Source organism: Sphaeramia orbicularis, chromosome 3, assembly GCF_902148855.1.
Source record: "Sphaeramia orbicularis chromosome 3, fSphaOr1.1, whole genome shotgun sequence".
In the NCBI taxonomy this organism is placed as follows: domain Eukaryota; kingdom Metazoa; phylum Chordata; class Actinopteri; order Kurtiformes; family Apogonidae; genus Sphaeramia; species Sphaeramia orbicularis.
The window spans coordinates 10,153,972-10,179,642 of record NC_043959.1 but is presented as its reverse complement, the minus strand read 5'-3'; the positions used below and the strand labels follow the sequence as shown (position 1 = coordinate 10,179,642).

General features: G+C 38.1%; 1 protein-coding gene across 1 annotated transcript in view; it reads left to right on the top strand.

Moving 5' to 3' along the window:
• uacab (uveal autoantigen with coiled-coil domains and ankyrin repeats b) overlaps positions 1-25,671 on the top strand; it is a 94,945-nt gene that overhangs the window by 38,428 nt on the left and 30,846 nt on the right. The window contains exons 2-3 of the mRNA XM_030129778.1: positions 8,811-8,941; positions 21,189-21,277. Coding sequence (XP_029985638.1) covers positions 8,811-8,941; positions 21,189-21,277 — 220 coding nt within the window. The remainder of the gene's footprint in view (positions 1-8,810; positions 8,942-21,188; positions 21,278-25,671) is intronic.

Here is a 25,671-nt window from a genome sequence, read left to right as displayed (position 1 = left end):
CAACTGGATTAGCAGTTGGCGGTTTATTCCTCCATTGTTACCTCCACCAAGGAGGTTATGTTTTTGCCGGCGTTGGTTTGTTTGTCTGTTTGTATGTCTGTCCGTGTGCAAGATAACTCAAAAAGTTATGGATGGATTTGGATGAAAATTTCAGGAAAAGTTGATACTGGCACAAAGAACAAATGATTACATTTTGGTGGTGATCGGGGGGGGGGGGGGGGGGGGGGACGACTGATCTGCTTTGCCAGAGGTCTTCGCTCTCTGAGTGCTTTTCTAGTTTATTATTTATTTCATTGCCTTGGGTAACAGCTGGGACTCTGAGGCGTCCTTTCTGGGATTTTCTCTGGCACAGTTTCAGGATTTTAAGTTGCTCTTATGTTTGTAATTAATGCTGATGCGGCCAGAGTTTCGGCTTTTCCCTGGCAGGATATATTGCACCACTTAATCAACTTGTCAGAAGATGTACAGGCAGCAAGTAACTATGTTAAAGCCACAAACAGGTATGTCTAAATTTAATTGGTAGAAATAAAAACCAGATGATTGGTGCCATGCTCATAACTAAGGACTTTGTGCACACCTCCTAAGCTTTTCCTCCTGGCCCTGTTTTCCACTGCATGTCCTGGCTTGACTCAACTCAACCTGACTCCATCGGGCAGTTGCAGATACTACCTGATACTTTTATGTTATCACCTCTGTCAACATTCTGAGTAAGCTGAGGCAGTGATGAAACACTGCTGACTCCTATACTAATGGTGGTGCAAACAGGACATTTTTTAGTAGTCTAGCTATTCCACTTCCTATATCATATTATATATTTGTATCAGGGCTTTCCTGTTTTGTATTGTACACTATATATTATTATAACCCCAAATCAAAGCTCAGTTAAAGTGAAGACCATCCAAACTAACTCAAATGACTTTTTGATTTGTTGTTTGATATCTGCACTAGCTTTTTAAATTCATGAGTGGTGATAATAACAGTAGCCCCAAATTCTGTGATATTTTTTCCAAAAGCATTACATTTTCTTGTGGGACCCCCAAACTCCCCACCTGTCTAAGTTTTCTACAAACTTAGGGCAAAATGTGCTGTAATGTTCTGTGAAATTATGATTATAATAAAAATAAATCTCAGATCTCACAATCACATTAATTCGAGCTAAGTCATACTGAAGATAACTTTGCACCAGTTTCATTCTGAGTCGTCATCTCTCAACCATTGGTATTGAGGGGGGTACAGCTACCACCTACCCTGAAATGTACAAATTACCAGATGCTAAAAGCAAGTAAAGCAGAGCTGGAACAATACAGGAATGTACGCTCAAGGGATTTAAAAACACACCACAGTTATTGTGTTTAGACTCAAGACTACACCCAAAAACCAGTGAAGTGTGACTCAACTTATAAGGTTAAAAATCTGCACACTGTCTCTGCTCACAGTGAGATTAGTGAAAAAACTGGTCACAAAAACGTTCTTGTTTTAACTTCAAAATAGAGTGGTGCATTTTTAAATCCCTAGAGTATATAAGCATTTTACTTCTGCCTGTGTGATTTCAGAATTTTTTTCAAGTTTATTCTGTCTATACAGTGATTTATTTACTGTCTTATGTCTGATGATCGAACAAAATCATTCATTAAGCGGCATTGTACCCGTGGTGCCATTGTATGATAGCATGAGAGGCTAAAATTGCCCAGCATACCTCACAACATTTGAATACAGACATAAAATAGTGCCTAGTAGATAGTCAGGTAATGTTTCTATTCATTTGGCGAGTTTGGCAGCGATCGGGCCTGTGAAGGCTGAGGAAAATCCGTACAAACGCCCTCCTGTGCTGCAACATCGATCGGACAGACACAGAATGTACATTATATAGTAGGATGTTAATTAATCCAAGAGGAGAAAATGTCTCCAATCAGAGTTCTTATTCAGCAAAATGAAAACATCATGGCAGATGATTATCTTGTAAAATCTGCTTTTTGGTCACAATACTTTTCAGCATCAAAATATAGACCATTAGAATCAGAAAAAGTCTAATCATGTCGAACAACATATCATATTGTGGTCAATTTTTTTTCTTTTTTCGTTGCCCTATATGTTGCTGAGTTTCAGAGAGAAAAGGGTTCAGTCTTGCATTTGGCAAGACCTATTGCCTTCTCTCATAAAATACCAGCGGATGATATTTCATGACATAACATCTCTGCACAGATGTCATCTACCGTCACTATCACGTCACAGTCATAATCTTATGAAGCCGTGTGCATACTGCAGGCTGGCGCTGGAGTCCACTATCACCTATCATATTGGCTAGTAGCTGTATGTTTTGGTCTTGGTGTCAGACAGTTCATCAGATGACCAACTAGATATTTCCTGATGGTGATTTCATCCATCAGGACATCAGAGACCTGTTAGACTAGAGGCTGACCCGCAGGAAACTGAGGTGTCGGACTTGTAGCCTATGGAAATAGGAGGAAAAGCTGAAGTGAAGATGATGGGATCTTGAAGTTAGGTGTTAAGTGGCGTCCAGAATAGTGTGTGTGAAAGTAGAGCCCTGACCACAAGCGCTCTCAGGTGATGTTTACCCGTGAGGTCACTGTGCAAGAATAGAAAGTTACAATCATGTCTTTGTTTCGGTTGGACAGGACATAATAAATGCATTCTTTATATCAGGGGTTTCCTTTCCATTGTTAGGTGCAGGATGTACGCAAAATCAATTAGAGCTGAAACGATTAATCTGTTAATTGACTCAAATTGATTAAAAACCTTATTGGATTACAATTTTCCTGACTCAAGGCTTTGTTTCCTTAATTCTGCTGCTGCTAAACATTGGTTCCACTGTTGTGTTTCACACGAATGCTTATGTTGATGCACACGACTCCAGGATCAACACAAACAACAGGGAGTTTAGCTCAGAAGAGACGAGGACAAAAAGGCAGAAAATGTCTATATGTTCACTTTTTAGTATTGTCATCAGTTGGTTGTCCGTCCGTCTGTCTGTCTAAAAACTTTGCCATGCACTGGTAAGTCCGGCCACTGGGGGCAGTGGTGCACCTGATAAGTCAGGCTGAGGGTTTTCAAGTACGCACATGTTATGTTCTATATTGGAACCATCACTTACTCCTTTAAACTGTAAAGCTTTAACACAAACATTATAAATATTTGTATTTTTCAGTTGTCTGTTAGTTCCTTGTTCAGTTGTTTGTAAGTTGGATCTAAATGTGTTGAAGACTGCAGTGGACATATTTTTTGTAAATGTCATTTGACTTGTTTTTTGTTTTTATCTGTAGATATGTGTTTATATCCTTCTATACTGTTGTTGTTGTTGTTATTTCAATCAATCAATCAATCAATCAATCAAATTTTATTTATATAGCGCCAAATCATAACGAAAGTTATCTTATGACGCTTTACATATTGAGTTGGTCAAAACCTTGTAAGTGGTGACAGTGGCGAGGAAAAACTTCCTGTCTATAGAGAAATTCTTTATATATCCTTTTACTTTTATACTTTTTGTGGTTGTTGTTTCAGCTGGTTCTGGAATAAAGTTGTTGGTCAATTTCAGACATCTTTTCACATTTTTGAAATTTTTTTCACCAATTCAAATAATCGCTTAATCGAATCAAAGAAAATAATCAGTAGATTAATTGATTACAAAAAACTTTGATAGCTTCAGCTGTAAAATGAATGTAAAATTCACTGTGGAAAACTTGTAACCCAACTGCCTTTTCCCAGATCTAATGGGTCAGGCCAGTGCTTCTCAACGTTGGGGTCACGACCCCATGTCACCTGGAATTCAAACGTGGTAGCCTGAAATTTCTAGTAATTGATAAAAAAGAAAAAAAGAAATTACTAATAAAAAATGTTTTTTAATGATTCAATATATATATTTCATTGTAATTAAAACACCACACACTAATACACACTCCTAATAAAAATCCAGTTCAAATAAAATGCAGGATATATTATCTGAGAGGGCATATTTTGATTGACCCGATCATGTGACCTCATGCGTTACTATGCTTCAACCTGCCCGAACACAGTCGCAGTCAGAAAACTGGACCAAACAGAGAATGGAAAGACTTCTTCACCCACCTGGTCCCGCTAAGACCAGAGGTTGTGTTAACCGAAAATATTCCGTCATTGACAGATTTTTTTTTTTTTTAAATGACAGAAAATTCTGAAGGCCGTCCATCATTTTGACAGATACTGAGGGTAATCTACCAAAGAAAGTTTTCACACAACACTGTGAACAGAACCTGCTCGCAGGATCGCTGGTCTGTCTCTCTCTTAACAAGTCATCAAACATTCCGTAACAGCATCCTACCTGTATAGAACCCTACAGCACCACTGTTCACAACTACACTGAATACAACAGCGGTACTTCAGTCCACTGACTCCCAGTTAGTTCACCTGTCGTAGACCCTCTGTTCAGTTGGTGCCAGTGTGCATATTAATCAGTGTCAAGTCTTGTGTCGTTGTTTAGCTGACTTCAGCCAAAATTAGATGCTTCTTTGCTAGCACAAAATGTGAAGACAGCCGAGTCTCCTTAGTTATTTTAAAAAGCCCAGTAAATGGGATGGCATTGATAAATGCGGTGAAAAAAGAGGGACTGATGCAGCGAAGGATGACAGGCAAGGAATACACCAGTTCTGATGGCATTTGGTGTGCTATATGTACGCATTTTCTACCTTTCGTGTGTTATTTGGTGGCATGTCAATTTGTGCCCAGATCTCTGGTTCACATAACCTGAACCCTAACCCTCAGTGCATGGTATTTCACACTGTGTGAACATACACAAGGAAAGCTTAGAATGTCTATAGATAACACACCAATTAAAAGTGGCGTGTATAATTATGCGAGTCGTAATATCACGTTGGTTTATCAGCCAGCAGCAGCTACAGCTGCTGCATCATTGAGATGTTTTTGAACATTAAATACTATTAAATATATCTCATTATCATTAAAAAATAAAAATTTGCAATGACAGATAGTAATATTTTATGACGGAATTTTTACGACCCTGTCCCTCAAAATGACGGACGATAAAAATGTCTAGCGCAACCTCTGGCTAAGACATCTCCAAGAGAAAAATGTCTCTGTTTTGAATGTGTAAGGTCAGCAGAATTTTTTGATGTTAAAATGGGGTCACGAGCCAAAACAGGTTGGGAACCACTGGGTTAATCAATCTGCTTTGGCCGTTTTCAGCAAGTTACTCTGTATTTAGAAATTTGGAGTGTTTATTTATTACCTGCCATACCTTTTCCATAGTTTTTAAAGATATTTTTGGGCATTTTTACCTTTGAGCGAAACATAGTAGACATAGTACATCAACTTGAATCGGAGCCGCTGTGTGCCATGTGGGATAGGCTCTAACAGGTGAGCCACTGGGGTGCCTCAGCTTTTCCACATGTTTATATGCACATATATGGTTCTAATGCTGCTTTTCCACTCGTGGTAGCAGCTCAACTGGCCTTGACCTCACACAGTATTTTTGTGTTTCTGTTACATGAGAGCAGGGACCACCAGGTAATATTGGATTCTGTTTGTTGTATTACCTGGGCTGAGGATCAAAATGTGACCGGCGTGTTTCATCCTCTGTTATGTCTGTGCCACACGTAGCTGCAGTTGTGATGAAGGTGATGTCACAGTGTTTACATTGCTTCACCACAATGACCACTGTACTAGTGTCACTGAAATGTGAGTGGAAATATCTGATTTTGCCAAACTTGTGTTGAGTCCAGGCAATTTGAGTGAAAAATCTAAATGATAATGGTCCAAAATGATTTGAAACAGAAAAAAAACACAAATGAGGAAACACAATGAGGAAAACAAAAGGATTTCCCCTTTGATAATTTCAAACCCAGACAGCGCTTAAGCCCCCTGAAAATGCTCATTTATATTTTACTTGTCTTGGAGTTACACCTGTGAAAAGCTACCATAACCCACCTGTGCAGGTGTAAGCCTTCCTCCTGGAAATTAAATTTATATTCAACTGCTGAGGACAGACTGAGTTGAATTGCATTTATTTATCTAACAACACCATTTTGGGCTTCACAGTTTACAGTAGACAGTCTTTGTTGATGTTTGATATTTAAAGCTGTCACATTTGGAACCACTGGGTTAGATTCAGTTAACACAGGTGGAAAATAAAATAAAATGCAAACAAAAGAATGTCTATCAACGTTACCATCGAATAAACTGTTTATGTTACATGCGTACTTGTATGTTTGGCTTAATCTATAATGGCATATGTTAGTTCATGCTTCACTGCAGCTCCCTCCCCTGGTACCTGGTACTATTTTTACTTGATTTCTTAGTTTTCTAGTAGTAATAATGAAATGATTGATGTAAACATGGTCTGTGCATTTAATTTAATAATATAAAATTAAACTATAGAGTCCATTTCCTTAACTTGATACGTAACAGTGAAGATGCATTGATATCAACACTATACAAGGAAGTGTTCTTCTCATTTGGATTTTACTTTGATTACTTTAAGATAGCAGTAATTATTCTCATTTTCACATCAAGTTTCAAACACCTATTATGAAATGTTATTTAGGTCTTACCTAAATAATATCTACCTTACACTGAGCAAGCTTCTCTTCTGCTCAGCTACTTCTCCACAGCAGTACTTGCTTGCTAACAGCCCTATTATTAACTAGTGCATAAACAGATTCCCAAACAAATACACACAAGCACACCCATGTGAGATATTTACGTGACCAATGTACAGTATGCTGCATGGCTAGGTGCCATTTTGGCGCCTTTGTCTCCATGCTAGGGTGAGCAGCTTTAGTAAGTTGACACCTCCTTCTTCATATGACATGTCATGCGGAGGAGGTCTTTTTGCATGTTTGTGGGTATCTGTGCCGCTGTGTTAACGCCAGTCTGGCATCAGCCAGTAACACGAGTCTGTGAGGATCTGATGGAGTGTGTAAATTAAACGGCTCCTCTTCTACCTACTCTTGCTTTCCTTGCATCTTTGTCTCTGTAACCTTTCCCCGTGACATTTTACTTATGTTTACACCAAGGATTTAGAATGGTTGTAATCTTTTGTGGCGTGGCTCATGTAATGAGTGAAGGGGCGGCCAAGTGGTGGTTTGTGGTCAAGGCTGCAGTCTCAGACAGCTGGTTGTAAAAAGGCTGACATCTAACCTTGCTACTGTGCAGCTCAGATCAGGGGGCTTTGGAAGCCCAGTGCCCTGTTTAGATGGATGGGTTAACAGCAGCCGTGTCCTGTGAGGTTCACTGCCAAGACCACTTCAAATGTGCAAACCATAATCCCCCTCTGACATTAATATTTTCAGATGGAGGCAAGCAGGGAGCACGGTGGGGGGTGGCAGTGTAAGCAAGGTCTTTCTGGCTGGCCTTGTTTCATGCTGGCAGTGGTGATAGACACTAAAGCCATTACTCATGGTGCAGGCATGTCCAGAATGTATTCTTAGCCCCTGTCTTCCTATCAGTCACTACAGAAAGGTTGGAGGGTCAAAAAATAAAGAGGTAACCAGTCTGCAGGGCTGTCTGCACCACTGCTGTTTACTGGGGGGTGGGGGGATATTTTAAACCTGGGGGAGCACACATATTTACCCCACTGAGCTTGACTGACCTTGCCATTTGGTGGGGTGAAGACGCTGGAGACCACTAATAGAAGAAAAAAGACAGAGGAAGAGAGAGGAAGAAAGACAGAAGCTCCTGATAGCACGTAGCGCCCAGCTTTTGCATGTAGAAGAAAGGCTACTGAAATTCGTAAACATTGGAAGACGGTGTAAAATAAGAGGGTCGAGGCTGAAACTGAGAGAGCAGGAGGACTTCCCAGGGAGTTCAGACAGAGCCAAGCTGAGCTGACTTCCCCCAGAGGAGGAGTTGCAGTAGCCGGCCAGGGCAGGTCCCAGGGCTGGCAGGGCTGGCCCTTCTGCTTCTCCACCTCTACTACTTCCTCCTCTTTTCACTCCTTTCCCCTTTAACTATCAGCTGAACTGCTGTGCAGTGATGAACTTACAGGCAGAGCCTGTAAGCAACCTAGGAATGCTGAAAAAAATCCTGCCAAATGAACTCCTGTTCTTCAGCTGAGAAAAACTCCAGAGGGTGATACTTCCTAAAGGACCTTTGCTTGCAGTGCAAACCATCACCCTTGTATCTTATAATCCAACCCAGTTTACTTTTTTTTCCTTTTGCACTCACTGGGTGAGTGCACTGAAGAGATTGAGGGGAACTTTTTGCATGTTTTTTTTCTCCCTCTGGTATTGCTCTTGTAAACCGGAACAGTGGCGACCTTTTCAGTAGCGCGGTGCAAGGACCAGCTCCACTCACCCAAGATGAGCCGCTGGCTGAAATGCACCTCCATGCATTTTGTATGTATTCATGTCAGACACTACTTTGTTGTGCTGTTGGTGTGTTTTCTGTAAACTTAATTTGTTAGTGTAGTACATCTTGTCAAAGTACATTAACTGTGGATAAAACAGGACTCACTTTGCTGTATAGATGAAGTCATTACTTTATTTTTTTTTTGTTCTTTGTTCAGCTCTGAGCCCCACTTTAAAGTACCCTGTTAAGTTTGCTTTTCAGAAACTTGGTTTTCTTACAGTCTTGTCTTGTACTTTACTGGCGTTACTCATGGAGAGAGTTACTGCAGCTCAGCACATTCTTGACATAATTTGCATCTATTTTTGTCATACAAAAACAGAAAGTACATTATTTTCTATCTGGTTTTATTTTGTACTTTGGGAGTACATCAATTATACATGTATCTGACACAAAATCTGCTCTACTTGTTGGTGTTGAAATTACTCAAAACTCCATGTGTAATATTTCAGAACACAGACTGGAACAAGTATGATGACCGGCTAATGAAGGCAGTGGAACGAGGTGAGGTGGACAAGGTGGCTGCTGTTCTCAGCAAGAAAGGCATCATCCCCACCAAGCTCGATGTCGAAGGTCGCTCTGCGTGAGTAATCAGCCACACACATTCAGAAGTTCTTGCATGTCCATCTATTAAAATGTGCTTAAAACAGTGAGAGAAATTCCCTTTGGTTTCCGTACACACAGGCATTGTTTTGCTCTTTCTGTCGCTTTCATGACTGCACAAGCCTAAAATGTTGAACATGTTGAATTCCAAACACTCAAGTTGTCTCCTTCCTGCACATTGCTCACCTGTTTCCCAGAAAAAGACTTTATAGAGGGAATTCCCGTAGGATTAGGTCACTGTTATTCAGAAGTTATTTTTCCTTTCACCTCCCTTTATGAAATGAAAACTAGGTCTCCCTGAATGATCCTCAGAATGACCTCATGCCCTCTAAACAGTTTTCCAAGACCTTTTTTCACATCGCACTTTTAAGACATTATGCAGCCTTCTTGCATTTGCATTTAATTATGTATCAGTTTTCAATTCCAGAAATGTCCCTATTAGTGGAGGTCAGTGTGGGAGGTGGGAGTCAGTATAAGGAATGTTTGTGGCTCATGAAGCCTTGACCATGTTGGCCACGGTCTGTTGATGTTGTCCCCACAGGAAATGACTCCCTGCAAATTCAGATCAGATCCACTCTGGTGCTTGCAACATGAAGGAATTCATTTAGGTCCAGCTGAAGGCTATTAAAAGGATCAGTTGACATCTTGAAGAGCAGTGTTTAATATGGGAGAGTTCCTCACTGTGAATGTTCAGGGGAAAGATGCAAAACAAAAGGAGTGGGAGTAGAAATGGGTCACTCCTAAAAGTTCAGTGTGTGTGTGTGTGTGTGTGTGTGTGTGTGTGTCTGTCTGTCTGTCTGTCTGTCTGTCTGTCTGTCTGTCTGTCTGTCTATCTATCTATCTTAGATATTATCACACTCCCACATCCATGATAATACCTTGTACGTTGATTCTCTCTTCACTCTGGTAAAATAGAAGTACTGACTCATTCATTACCTTTTCTCCTTAGTCCAGTCCCTCTATTGTGTGTTTTGTTTTGTTGTGGTGCCACATCTGTGAGGTATGAAATGCTCTATACGCCAAAGAAACATCTGTTAGTGTTCCATCCATTTGGGTTGGAGTCAGTCTTGATGTGGTGAAAGCAAAAAATGATGGGAAATAAAAAAAATCAATATCCCCTTCCAATGCATTGAAAGAAAGTCGTCAAAAAATATTTACTTGCATGAAATACGGATACCTGAGAAATCTACTTAAGTACAAGAACAAAGGGTTTTGTACTTTATTTCCCACTTCTGGGCAGTTATTACAGTGATTCAAAGATGTCTCTGTCTTTCGACAGATGACTTGAGGAAGAAACTCAAACATTTAGCGTGGCCATATCCTAGTGCGACTGCTGGTACTAACCAACAGGAACATAGTATGAAATAATGAACTAATCAACACAAAACATACATTTAAGATGGCTTATGACTATGCACAGCCATTTTTACAAGTATGGCAAAGGTTCAAACTGTCTTCCAAATATAACCATTGTAGGTAATACATTTATCAGACAGGGGTAGTTGTTTGTTTACCTGTTTTAGTGGTTTCAGATACTTCCTGTAGCCTTCATCAGAAGCGTCACATGATGTTGCTGTGACACGTCTTATAGGCTGGTCAGGAGGATTGGTCAGACAGCAGGGATACACCCCCTGCTGTCTGGCCTCTTCTCCAGGACCCACCCCATCACATACCTGGGATGTGGCCCTGGAAAGGAGGTCAGACAGCAGGGGGCCTAAACCCTCCCTGCTGTCTGACCAATCCTCCTGAGCAGCCTATAAGACACATCACAGCGACATCATGTGACGCTTCTGATGAAGGCTACAGGAAGTAGCTGAAACTAGCAAAGCAGGTAAACAAACAACTACCCCTGTCTGATAAATGAATTACCTACAATGTTGTTGCAAGTATGTCATCACAAACTGGTTTGCTTCCCAAACATAAATTGATTCTACATTTTACTATTCTTTCCCTTCATACAAATAAAAACACTACTAATAGTTTAATTGTTTACCACTATAATGACACAGACTGACGATGCAGGCAGTTGACTTTTTATTCACGGATACTGACTTGTCATTGTGTACAATTGAGCTGACGTCATCCTACACAATGTATTTTAAAATAGATTTCATTACCCTGGTTTATTAGATCTGTGCCTCGGTGTAAACCTCTGCAACTGCTGAATGTTTAGTCTGAAGGGGCTTTATTCAAAGGTACATGGGAATCCACAGATATTTCAGATACCTCGTGTGTGGGTGTAGATTTAATAGTTCTAATGAAGATCCTAATGGGATAATCAGTGGGGAACATTGACTTCTGTTTGTTTAAAACGATTGCTGAGATCCTAAATTTAAGCAAACCCAACACCAGCATTTCAGGAGGCCTGGCGCCTCAGTTTAATCCCATAGATATATGAAGACGTCACTGGTCTGAGGCTTTATTTTGACAAAGGCTTTGGTTTCAACATTTGGGTTTGAAGAACCAGATGCAAAGGTGCCGAGTATTTTCAGCAGCGTGTGAAATTGTGTCAAGGCGCCCTTGCACGCACCATTTATTGTGTACATGGGTGCCTGTAAATAAACACAGTTGTACACACAACCTGATAAATGCCTGGTCTCATAATAAGGTGATAGAATTTGTCTCAACTAAACCTAGTTGTGTAATGTGCATAAGAAGTTGTTGTACCCATATAGGGATGTAATGATATGAAAATTTCATATCACAGTTATTGTGACCAAAATTACCACGGTCATCATTATTATCACAGTATTGTTGAAATTGTGCTCAAAATGTTCAAAAAGTACTAATACACGCACTGAAATAATTGAACCAAGTTATATTAAAAAAAAAAAAAAAAAAAAAAAAAAACTAAAAAAACCCCCCAAAATAATAGGCACAATGTACTTTATTTTGGCAGAAACATTCAAATATTAACATGTGAACATCAAAAATACAAATGTGCATTAAAGATGGAACCTTATGGACACTGTTTGATCATTTTCCACATCAAGTTTGAGTTGTTTTAGGGTCTTTCTCTCTCGATTTCTCTCGCTCTCTTTCAAAGTGTGATAATCAAACACTGTTATTATAATTAGAATTTAAACAGCAATACTAACCGTCGGGAATTTTACCATGGTTTATCATTATACTGGTAATCGTTACATCCCTATACCCATAACACGTGCAGGGTAAAACAAACAAAAAATGTTGAATTAGAGGCTGGGCACATCACCTTGATGGAACATGACATGGAAAGAGGTCATACCTTAGAGCAGGGGTGTCAAACTCATTTTCTTCCGGGGGTCACATTCAGCCCAATTTAATCTGAAGTGGGCCGGACCAGTAAAATAGTAAAATAATAGAACGATAGCCAATAAATAATGACGACTCCAAATTGTTTTAGTGCAAAAAATAACATTCAATTATACCAGTATTTACATTTACAAACTATCTAAACAAAATGGATGTGAATAACCGGAAAAATGAAATTTGTCAAGAAATGTAAGTACAATTTTATCAATATTATGCCTCGACTTATCATTTATAGGCTACATGTGCATTACAGATCAGATCTACGAAGGCACAAAACATTTAGTAATAGGTGAAATATTGTTAAAATTGCACTTAATTTACTTCAGACATTTCAGTTAGTTCATATTTGTTCAGGTTATTCACATTTTATTGTTAAAGGATAGTTTCTTAATGGAAATATTTTCATAATTTAAAGTTTTTTTGCACTAAATCAAAGAGAAAAAACTGGTGTCGTCATTATTTATAGGTTATTATGATATTATTTTTGAGTTCGATGCCCTAACTTGCGCTTGGCAAATTCATCCTGCGGGCCGGATTGGAAACTTTGGCGGGCCAGTTTTTGCCCCTGGGCCGCATGTTTGACACCTGTGCCTTAGAGTCTATGCAAAACGGTTCTCCACAGCCCACAGTCAGCAGTTCTGCTTTTAGTTTTGTGGGCCACACACAGAATGACACGTGTCTGTGGCATCTCAGTCTCAGCAAAAGCCAACGAGGGAATGTCAAATGATGGTCCCTTGTAATTACGGCCCTCTGCAGAGACACTAATTACAAACTGTTAGTCCTGATATATAATTTGGTGTGACCAGGATTAGCCTCACTGTGTCGGATAATGAAATTGGCTCTAACGGATCTATTGAAGCTTCCAGCTGAGTAAACAGTTTACATGTCTACTGGTGAATTAGCCTCAGCGCAGTGAGAAGCCAACACACCACACCTGCTCGATGTGTGCAGCTTGTTGATGAGGAGGGCTTAGAAGAAGAAGAAGAAGAAATCCACATGATGTCACACTATTCCGAATTCATTCATCTTCTCAGCATCATAGAATGAACTAAAGACAAAGCATCAACAAACAGAGCAGTAATGACCTTTGGATTTTTTTTTTCTCAAATGCAGTAGTTACTTGTTAATTGTTTTAAGAATTTGTTCTTAATTGCTTGCCTGGGTAAATAAAAAATAAATAAAAATAATTGTGCTTTTATATTAACCCTCAAAGACCCAAACAGCCACTGGCAACCAAAATTATCCAATGATCTAAAATGTTTAATGTCTGCTGATCCACTAAACCTATCAATACGCTGAAATAATTCAGGTAAAATGCAGTTTGTCATCTTTAGTCATCAGATATGACCATATTTGGATGTTCAGAGGCTCCGTAGTTACCGTGGAAACACTGTCATCTTCTACAACATTGATTCCCCAGTAAAACCCATGGAGTTGGGTCAATGACAGTGGATGGACACTCTTGTTTTTATTTTCAGTTATTGATATCTCTGTGGATAAAAGTGACTTTTTCTTCAGTTTTCTCTGTTTCTGATATAACAACCCTGAGCTTTTATCAGCATCTACATGATCATTAAATTAAATATTGGAAAATACATGATATCCACAGGAAAAAAAGCAAAATACAGAGAATAATATTATTATAAATTCTTCTCAAGGAAATGTTTTTAGTAAAAGTTGTGTGTGTTAGATTTAGGGGATCTCTGTGTAGAAATGGAATATTATCAGTGTGTTTTTATTAGTGTTTTTTTCTTGCCTTTGGATGAGCTGTTTTTATCTACAGAGTGAACAAACTGCGATGTTTCTACAGGACATCAGAATAGATTACTTCTCTTTTTTCTACTTTATATCATTCTGTGTTACGGTGCATTATTGTCACCTACCATGTCTCAGTGTTGACTAGAGCTTATATCCCTTTAACTTAAAATCCTGGAGGAGGGAAAAATGGTTTCTAATGTTAGTGTATGGAATTTTTTATTGTGTTTTTTTTCTTTGCATTTAAAAAAAAAAATAGCAGCCATTGCATGGGAGGGTGAGATGGGGGGTATTTAGTTATTTTCAGTCTGCAGCTTCACCACTAGATGCCACTAAATATCACATAATGGAAGTCATGCATTACATATAGTTACTTATCAAGTTAAAGTACACACTTTTCCAAATGTTTGTGCAAGGCTTGGATGGTGTAACGAGTTATTTTTACAATGGGTTGAAACAAGAAGAAGAAACCAGAAATGAACCCAGTCCACTCGATACGTACCTCCGACTTGTTAAAGGTAGAGTAGATAATAAACATGCAAAGAAATTAAAAACTAATCTTGTAAAATAAGTCCAATAGAATTATATTTGCAGATTTTTTTTTTTTTTTTTAGTTTTGATTCTCACCATACCATTTTCTTTTAGTTTGGCTTAGTGATGTCCAAAATGACTTGGGTGCTTTGCCTAAACTTATAATTGTAGGGAAAATCCTGCCTCAGCAAAGTTAGGCTTTTCCTCAAGCTTAGGTGAGCTGCGCTGAAGTCTTGTAATGGCAACAAAAGCCCCTGAAATTACATATCATAGGTGAATTCTAATGAATTGCAGTTGCTGGGGGGAATGTAATTAAATTCCAGTTATAAAAAATGTTGGGGATCATATCTGAATATGTTATTCTCAGTGAAAAGGTTACAGCATAGTGCTCATGTTTTCAGACACTTTTCAACAATGTTGTCTTTCTGAAATCAGAAAAGGCCTCGGCTCTAACATTATTGTACAGTGTTGGTTTAAACCTATTGTTTTAAGACTTTATTGTCCAGTTGAAAAACATACCAGTAGTTTGAAAATCATGAAATGTAATGCAAAGTTACATTAGTTAATTGGAAAATGTAGTTGGAAGAGGCTATGATCATTAACTTTAGTGCATACAAATGCCAAATGCAGAAGTGGAAGGCATAAACAAGGACTGTGATGACTGGAATCAATTTTAACTCTGCATTTAATAGAGGATAATTGCATAATTATAACCTGATTTTTTTTTTATTATAACCTTTATGTAACCAGGAAAAAGCTCACTGACATTAAAAATCTCTTTTTCAATAGCAGCATTCATATAAATAATGTCCCCAGAATCAAGCACAGACATTAAAGTGGCAGCAGCAAGTCTCTTCTTAGCCTCATAAGAACGGCAAGATTTTATCCTGAAATAAAAACCCAACTTTAGTTTCAGTCTTAAAAGTTGCTGTATGTGAGTGGTGAAAGACAGTGTCATCTAATAAAATACCAATCTGTAATCAGAAACATGCTCCATTTGAGTAGTGGTGATTAAGGGAAGGTTCTGTAGCTTTGATTTTGCTTTTGAAAATAACATGAATTTTGTTTTTGATGAATTTAAAACCAGTCTTAACTCATAAAATCTTGATTGAACATTATAATATGATGTTGAAATGCCACAAACTGAAAATATTCCTGCAGGTTTATTCAGTTGACTCAGTCTCAGAGGCACGGTAAATTGCCATCTCTGTTTCCAACATGAAGTATCTGATGTGCCAGTCGCCCTGGTACTGTTTTGCTTTTAGAGGCACTCTTCCCTGTCCACCTTCTAAAAATAGCAGCCATATCCTGGAGACTGTCAACCTGAATGCTGCCCAAGGAGCAGGTGTGAAGATGAAATGACATGGCTAAATGTGCTCTCTCACAGCCAAAGCCATTAGTCTCTCAAAGTATCACTAACTGTTTTATAGAGGTCTCCATCTGGGAACACAGTGTATGTCTATGCAGTACTTCTTTCTCATATATGTAGTAGGTTGTACTTGTGCTTTGACTTCTATCATTTTCTCTTTATATCTTGTTTTCAGTTTGTTATATAAGATTGAAATCAGCAACTAAAGTATCACAGAGTAGCCTAGTTCACACTAGGGATGCACCGATTCCGATACGAGTATTGGGTAACGGCTCTGATACTCAGTGTGTGTACTCGTATTCATACTCGTAAAAGTAATCCGATACAAATGCACCAATACCACTTAAGGCCGTGTGACATTCACAGTTCAGTGCAGCAGGTACGAGGAGGAGGAATAATGTTCGGGGAGTGTGAAGAGTGTGGAGATTTTTCAAAATAAATGACGGTGATAAAAGTAACGCTGACTGCAAGTAACGTTACAGACACAGACAAATACAGATGCAGCATTCTGTCTGTCCTCTGCGTACATTCCATCCGTTTTCCAGGTGCTGGCGGATGAGTACCCAGATAGAGAGGGGTATGGAGCGGTGCGGACCGCTGCCAGCGGAAGTGAAAACGAAACTTATGGCTCATTTCTCTTTTCTCTTCCTGCTGAAGCTAAGCTTTTAAACCTTACCAGTGAAAACGCAGTAATATTAGTATCACATTAGTGTTACCTCTGTCGTCTCCATGTTTGTTATTACTGACTTTCTTCTTCTTCTTCTCAAAAAACTTTCCTCTTCTTTGTGGTATTTGTCCAGTATGGTTAATTCAGAGCGGCGCCCCCTGGTGGATTAATTGACAAACACTCATTCCAACACATTAAATGTCAGTAGCAGCACTTTGTTCCAGTCAGACTAATGACAACAACAATAAAGCACATTTACAAAAGGAACGAACAACTGGAATGGGATTATTAAATACTCATATTGGTACTCGGTATCGGCAAGTACTCAAATGTAAGTACTCGTACTCGGTCTGGAAAAAAGTGGTATTGGTGCATCCCTAGTTCACACTTTCCCATCATTTCTTTTAAGTTGCAAAGATTCGAGGAATAAGTATTTTTGACTTTCTGTAAAAGCATTCCTCCAGTTACTTTCTGGAAAATGAGGTTGCTCATCAGCAGTTCCATTTGGCAGGCCGCATCACTTATCTCCCTCCCCCTACTCGGATAGCTCTGGTCTACTTCCTGTCTGCTGTTTGCCCTCAGAGGTCAGGACCCTCCACTGCTCCCCAGAGATTCTGCATCTCCTGGCCATCAACACGGCTTTTAATACCCACGCCAGTGTTGAGGTGACAGCCTAGCTGTCTCCTTGGCAGATACCTCAGGGTTAGTGTATAAGCTGGCTCATGTGACTTGATCGGTGACGGACTGAGGTTGGTTTACACTCAACTGCTCTCAGACTGTCCAGGCTGGTGGAAGAGAAGGGGAACTGGAATGTGTCCAGTCAAAAGTGATGATTAAAGACATGCTGGCAAGTGAATGCTCTAGAAAACTGCTTAATTGAGGAGGCAATTAACAAAAAACTATGCTGACTTCATGGCGACTGATACGTGAATAATGAAGGGCATTACTTCCACAACGTGCACTTATTTGTACTTCACACTTCTGAGTTATGGATGTGTATGTGTCACTGTACATAAATGAACTTTTTCATGGCACTTTGTATTTTTAGTCTTTACAATATAACTTAAATACCTGTACTTAACACCTGAATTTATGCACAAGTATATTAACCCTTTCATGCATGAATTATTAGAACCTTTGTCAAGATCTTTTCTTGAGTGTTTTTATTCCTCATTAGGCATGAAAAAATAATGCAATTGAGTTTGGTTTTTTTTCATGGATTTACAAAAAATTTCCACTGGGCTACACCATGGATTTTATTCTTGAAGCACAGAAGCATGTATTTAAAACCAAATATCAGAAACTGATATGAAAACAATGAAATAAAAACATTTTTAATGCTGCTAATCTGATGGTTTCTCACATTTTAACATATTGTAATACTAGTTATGACTCACTTGATTGATTGATTTGATTGATTGATGTACTTATTTCGAATATGAATGTCAAACCAGAAGAAAAATAAACAAAACACTTAAACATAAGACATAAATCGAAATACATACAACACATATTCGAAAAGGAGAGAGAAGAAGCATAACTTATAAAATCCCACCCCTTCTCCTTAAATAATTAAAAACAGTAATCTTTCTAATTCATGAAGATAATATGCAAAAAAAAAACTTAAAAAATAAAAACCCAAAAAACTGTCCATTACAGTCTAACAATTAACAATTGATTTACACTCAAACATATCATTACAGATCAGGTTTATCAAGAACATAAAGTTGCAGTAATGGTATGAATGTCAGTGTACTAGATAGTTCATAAGTGTCCACTGATTATGCAACTAAAACAACAAAACCTGTGAATTTACAAGAGAACAGCTGTTGAATAACTGTCCACTGGAGTGAACACTATGCATGAAAGGGTTAAAAAAAGAATAATTTGTGTTTTGCGTCCAAGCAGATTCTAAATTAAGTGGAGATTTGACCATAGCAAATTAAATAGGTAGAAATTTGGGTATGTTGCAAATTTGCAACAACAGGCATTATGGTCAACAGTGATGAAAAAGTAATTAAACAGATCTTCCCATCTCAGGAGATGGAGAATGTTTTATTGTTGCTACTAAATTATTTTCGTTGTCCTGACTAGGTACGTATCGAATTTGCCCAAACCCGCATTGGGAGAATACATACACTATCTCAGCTAATTCTGTCATACAACAGTCGACATGAAAGGGTTAAAGCTGCAGAAGCTGAAAATAAAGGGAAGAAACTCCAGGATTTGTAATACACACCTTAATTTCTGCAGCTCTTCTCTCTGACCAAATCAGAACACTAAATATAGACACAGCTGAACGTGACGCTTCATATTCCATGTTGAACTGTGGAATAGAGTCACATCCGCCATTGATAATTACAGCTGTCAACCTCATATTTAATATCCGTACCTGTCTGACAATTCCTGCATTCTATAGCCCAAAAACTCAGGAACTGAACAGATTTAAAGGTCTCATGTCCTCTCAGACCACTTGAATTACAATGTGTTGAAATGTCATTGTGTCATATTTGCCCAGCGACACAAAAAACCTTTCTAACGCTGCAGCTTTAATATTAATTACGTTTTCAATATAGACTTGCTACTCTGGTTTTAATGTGTTTGTTATTGTTTTTTGTTTGTTTTGTGCTGTTGTGTGTGCCTTCCCAACATCAAGACTCAATTGAAGCTAAATGGATGAAAAGATAAGAAATTAAAAAAGCTGATCATTTGGTGAATCCATCGATACATATTAGATATGACAAACATAACAGGACTAAAACAGTGTAAAAAAAAAAAAAAAAAATCTAAAAAATGGACAAGAATTGCAGAGAAACCAGTCCAGTGTTATTATAAAGTGCAGTGGAAGCCAAGAAGAAAAAACTGCTTTTTAGATGCTATTTATTGAGCATCTGCTACATTTGCTGGTAAAATTATACCTATTTTATAGAAATACATTATATTTTCTTGTGGTTTGCCCCCCCTCCCCCAATGTCCTTAAATGTTCCACAAACTGAAAACCTAAAGCAAACCCTGCAACTGGTAGAACTGCCTTTGACAGTCCTGCTTCTGTACATTGAGTACATTACAGTGCTTGTAATTTACTTGAGTTTAGTCTGTATTTCTACTTGAGTATGGTCTGATCACAGTCAAGGTGCACAAGTATATTTGCATCAGTTATTAATCAGTATTGCAAACAGATCCCCCCAAAACCATTCCCAAAATGTTTCTGTGGCCATCTTATTACTAGATCTTACAATCCTCCAAATTTGAAGAAAATCAGATAAAAACTGATAAAATGGCGACCCAATGAGCATCAAAACATGTGCACAATTTTATTGTTATAAGAGAGCAAAATTATCGTACATAATATTTTGTAACACAATAAATAATTACTACTCAACTCCTGTGTCTTTTTTATTACAAAATACACACATCACATTGCTTTTCATTTATTGATCATTTTTGTTGAACAGCTGTTTGATTATCAATTCTTATTTTCAGTATTAAGACAATCAACCATTTTGTTGTGAAAACCCTTCTTTTACAGCCCTTTAATTGTAATAATAGAATGGTAACCTGTTATTTCAGTATTATTAGGACTAAATATGCACAACTAGACAGATTTTGGTCTGCTCCCTGGCTGCAGAAAATTTGGTAACAATGTGTCAAACGGATGTTTACGTCGAACCGCAGGTTTTCAATGGTGCGTTGTTCACCAAAATTCATGTAGTGTCCGTACACCAATATACTTCCATCAATAATATGGCGTATATGCCTTATAGATATATTGTTCTAACTTGTTCACAAATGTTTATTTCCTCCTGTACCAGGAAGACTTAGTTACAGATCTAACAGAGATGCGACCATGTGGTAAGCCAGATTTCCATTCCAATCTTGTAGAGTCCGTACACCAAGTAGTGTCCGTACACCATATTCACAATATGTGGGTCTAATTTTATTGTTTCTGTCAATATATGGAATTTTTCAGCACGCATGCTTTGGACATGACATCTATGCAATAAACAATGCATGATTATCCTGAGTGCTGAAACATTTGTATATCTTTGTAGGCATTAAATATGGAGGCTATTAGGCTGTAGTGTCCATACACCCAATAATTTCTGATTTGACAGGGGTACAAGCCTGCGAAATTTTTAGTAGACACCATAATACAAAAATATTTTGGACTTTAAAAGAGAAATATCAGACAAATAAAATGGCCTGTCTGATTTTTTTGATAGAGCATTATTATTTTTTTTTTATCTATATGTGCACCCTTTCTGGTACCCTTGAGTGTGATCAGGCTGGTAAAGAATACGATTTTGTTAGATCAGAGAAAAAAGAGAGGCACACTAAAAATCAAAACGGCCTCAGTCGCTCTTAATAATTCTCCTGATCCTCCTGGTTGTGAGGGAGACCAGGCCTTCATAGCCAGCCCCCCCCCCAGCACCATGTCCTTAAGTTTCACCTCCCCTCCTTCTCTGTCATGTTTTCACTCTGCTGCTCCTTGCTGTGTGCTGTCTGTCATTACATTTCATTGGCGGCTCTATTTCCAATCTTCACCATTTTCTGCTTTTCTCTCCTGGTTGTGCAGGTTTCATTTTCTGCTTTTCTCTCCTGGTTGTGCAGGTTTCATTTGGCTGCAACACGAGGACATCTCGACTGTCTCAACCTCATCCTGGGACACAACGTTGATATCACTGCCACTGACGCCACTGGTGAGTTCAGGGAAACTGAAGCAGATGAGGGGCTTGTATCTACCGGTCTGCTTCTGTTAATAATTGAGAACGTGGCATGAACCCATTTCTTTACATGTGCTGCATATTCATGTGATACAATGAGTACCATGTTTTCAGTACAGAGGAATGAAATATGAAAAAAAAACTGTCCTTACCATCAGCCAGTAAATCTACAGAGGGAGCTGCCAGGCAGATAATGTTGTAATTTTCTCCTTGAATTGACATGTGATATTAGAGCTGAATAATTATTGAAACACGTGAATGGATGTGATCCTTAAATTAACATGGGAACCACATATTAGATATATAAAAGGAAAGATAGCAAAGTCACTGGCAATCTTGTATGAGTCCAGAAATATACTCAACCACAAGACACTCCATATAATTTACTGTTCACTTCTACTTCCTTATATGTCATATTGTGTGGGAGTGTGGGGCTCGACATATAAAACAACTGTAAATACTATAGTCCTCCTACAAAAATTGGATTATGTTTCTAGAGTGCTTGTCAAGGCACCTAAAGTGCTTTACATTATGGAACCATTATTCATTTACTCTCACATTCACACTCTGGTGGTGTTAAACTACATGAGTATCCACAGCTGCCCTGTGTGTGTGTGTGTGTGTGTGTGTGTGGGGGGGGGGGGGGGCAGACAGACTGACAAGCATGGCTGCCAAACGGCCCCTCCCACCACCACCAAACAGTCATACACATTCATACATCAGTGTGAGTGACGCTGGAGGCAAGGAGGGTGAAGTGTCTTGCCCAAGGACACAACTATGAGAGAGCAGGATTGGAACCGCCAACCCTTCGATTACTGGATGACCCGCTCTACCTCCTGAGCCAGGACTGCCTCCATATTGTAAATAGTTTGTAGTTTCAAGGTAGTTGTATATTGTATTACTGTGTATAGACCAGTGTTTTTCAACCTTGGGGTCGGGAGCCCACGTGGGGTCACCTGGAATGCAAATGGGGTCGCCTGAAATTTCTAGTAATTGGAAAAAAAACAACAACCCAAAAACAAACAAAAAAACCTTACTACTAAAAATATATGGTGAATTGAGAGAGACAATCCCAGTCCATAACAGACATGACAAACTGTGAAGCTGAAGCACTGTGGTTCTGTTTATCTTCAAATGTTCATTGTGGTCGGTTTCAGATGCTGCAGCTCTTTCATAATTCATTGCTTGAGTTCTTGTTTGTTCAGTATTAATTGTCAGCCTTGTAAATCCAAGCTGGACTGACTGTACATATCTTGACCAAAGAAAATCAAATTCTCACTTTGTGCAGTAATCTACACCTGGATTTACTGCCTCCATCCAAAATAATATACATTATATAGACTAAATGTCGTCTAAAATTAATGTTTATTTGCAACATAGTACAGCAAACTATTACATGATCAAAAACAAATTAATTTTAGCAAAAAAAAAGTCTCCGTTTTGAATGTCTGGGGTCGCCAGAAATTTGTGATGTTAAAATGGGGTCACTAGCCACAAAAGGTTGGAAACCACTGCTATACACTGTCAAATTGCCTCAAACTTGGAGCCCCCCCAGCATAGCCACATAGTTTTACCCATTTAACTTCCTCAGACCCAGCTATGAGCTTTTTGTCCACTTTCAGGGACAAGTGTTTCACATCTTTAAAAGGTCATAAAAATAAATATCTGAAAAAAAATGTTGCATCATGCTGTTTTCAGTTGAAATCTTTTTTTCTTTTCATTCAAAAAGGCAGAAACTCTTACTTTATTGTGTCTCAGGAGGTTAAAGTATAAACATAATAGTTGCTTATGATTTTAAATGTAACTTTGGGTCTTTCAAGTTTCATCTATTTACAGAAGGAGCACACAGAGAGTAAAAGACACTCACACAAGTCCTGCCTGTGAATTTACTTAAATTGTTGTGAAATAAAGTTCTTATTCGGGGACTAGTGAATCTTATGAGTTACTAAAATACACAAATTAAACATAAAGCATTGTATTAAAGTGTTGATGCTTTCAGAGCAGCTTTAATGCATCATGGGTGCTGCTTCCACAGCTTATGAACATTCTCATCCACTCTGATCAGGTATTTCAGTTTAAACCTGTCAGCCATCTGTACATACACACTGCACATGTGTCTGTAAATGCTCAAATTTTGACAATAAATGCTCTGGCATAGAAAAGAAAGTATGCTTGTTATTTAAATTATTTTATTTAAATTATTTTAATTAAATGTATTTAATATTTGCTATTAAACTAAAATTGCTCTTCACTTGATTTGCATGTATGAGATCGACCAAGTGTAAGTGATGATCAATAAGTGAACAGTCCTCATTATTCTCATAGAGACATTAGTATTGAACCTCATGACTTCATCTGAGTGATGCCAACCTGGATTATTGAGGTTTGTAAACTATCTCATCTACTGAGCAAAATACTCAGCGAAGTGTCCAAAAAGCACATGTAAAAGTTATGAATGGTCATTTTTCCCATCGTACATGCAAAAATGATTAAAACAAGAACAGTGTTTCCCACTATTTTTTTCTGGAAACCTACTTTTTAAAAAGACAAATAGTCATAATCCATTTTACACCAGGACTCCCTATGAGAAGAGAAAAACTGTGATAAATGAATGTTCTGATCATGTCCCACTTCATAATAGTAAATTACCATTATCTGAAAAATAGAACACTCCTATAGACTAAGAAATATAGTAACAAGGTAAAGAAGTAAAGAAGTTCTGCATCTCAGGTGTTTCCTTCCGAAAAATCAGATCTTTCAGTCACTTCTGTACAGAAGGGGCATCGAAATTTAAACCACCTCTATGTCACATGTGCGCACGGCTAGTGAGACCCCAATTAACATGTCTTAAATATGTTTTTTAATTATAGTGTTTGTCATTTCCTGATTAGAAAAAAGAAGTTATCAGGGTACAAAAGATGTGCATTCAAATGGAACATTCCTATTTTATTGTGCAGCTCAAATCTGATTCAGTCTTTTTTCAACCCTGATTATTATTATTATTATTATTAGTATTATTAGTATTATTAGTATTATTAGTATTATTAGTACTATTTCTTTGGTCAACCTGCTAAGCACTTTTTTTTAACAACTTTATCATTTTTCCATAATATTTATATCATTAAGGCATTTCTTACACAATTTGTGAACTTGCCCCCCCCATCCAGGTGGCATCCCCTTAAATACATCCATATAAACACACATTTCAAATGAACAAACAGAACACCAGAAAAAAAAAAAAGGAATATACAAGTCTTTTCACCAACATTCTGGACCTCTGGCATAAGAAAAAAAAAAAGTCCCAGCAGTCAGAGTGTGGGCATTGAGAAAACTAGGGTGGCAGTAAAAGAGTGAGGAAGAAAGAAAAATACATTAAATAAAAACAAGGAATCAGGCAAAAGGCAGGTTCTTGATATGAGGTCTGAACTGTGACCAGGTTCTGTCATATTTATCCTCCAACCCGTGGACTGTATACCTAATTTTTTCCAGGTCCAATCCCAACATCACCTCTAATCCAATGAACATAGGCAGGAGGGTTCTTCCCCTTCCAGTTCAGTCAGATCAGACGGCTCATGTGTCCATGAGCTGAACTCCAAAATGTCTGGTTTTAGTTCCAGTCAAGTAAAAGGTTCTGTTGGGGTGAAAAGAGGGTCTTTTGTTCGCCTGTTATATTAGTATGTGTAGGTCATCATCAGGATATTAACTTTACAATAAAAGTCACTATTTAAGTGAAACTGCAAACAAGATTGGTGTAGGACGAGTCGCACTGCACCTGGTAACTATTATTTAATAATGATGACACCTATACCGCATCTAAATCACACATGGAGGGTTACACTGTTTTTAGACAACTGTAGTAATTTTGAAGATAAATGTTTGTGAACACAACAACACAGCAGTGTTCTTGAAAACATGTTCAGTGAATTTGACTTCATGACACCAAATAAATTCATTCAGGTGGTGGTAGGAGGCTGAGTCTGGGCTTTATATTTAATACCTCTAAAGCAGGGCTGTCAAACTCATATTTGTTCAGGGGCCACATTGAAGCCAAATTTGATCTGAAGTGGGCCGGACCAGGGAAATACTAGCATAATAGCCTTAAATAATGACAACTACAAACTTTTCTTTTTGTTTTAATGCAAAAAAACACATTAAATAATGAAAATATTTATATTTACAAACTATCTGAACAAAAAAGACATGAATAACCTGAAAAAACAGAAATTTCTAAAGAAAAATAAGTGCAGTTTTAACAATATTCTGCCTCAGCTCTTGATTTACACGTGTGTTACAGATCAGATCTACAAGGACAGTAAACATTTAGTAACAGGCAGAAAATTGTTAAAATTGCACTTAATTTTCTTTAGATA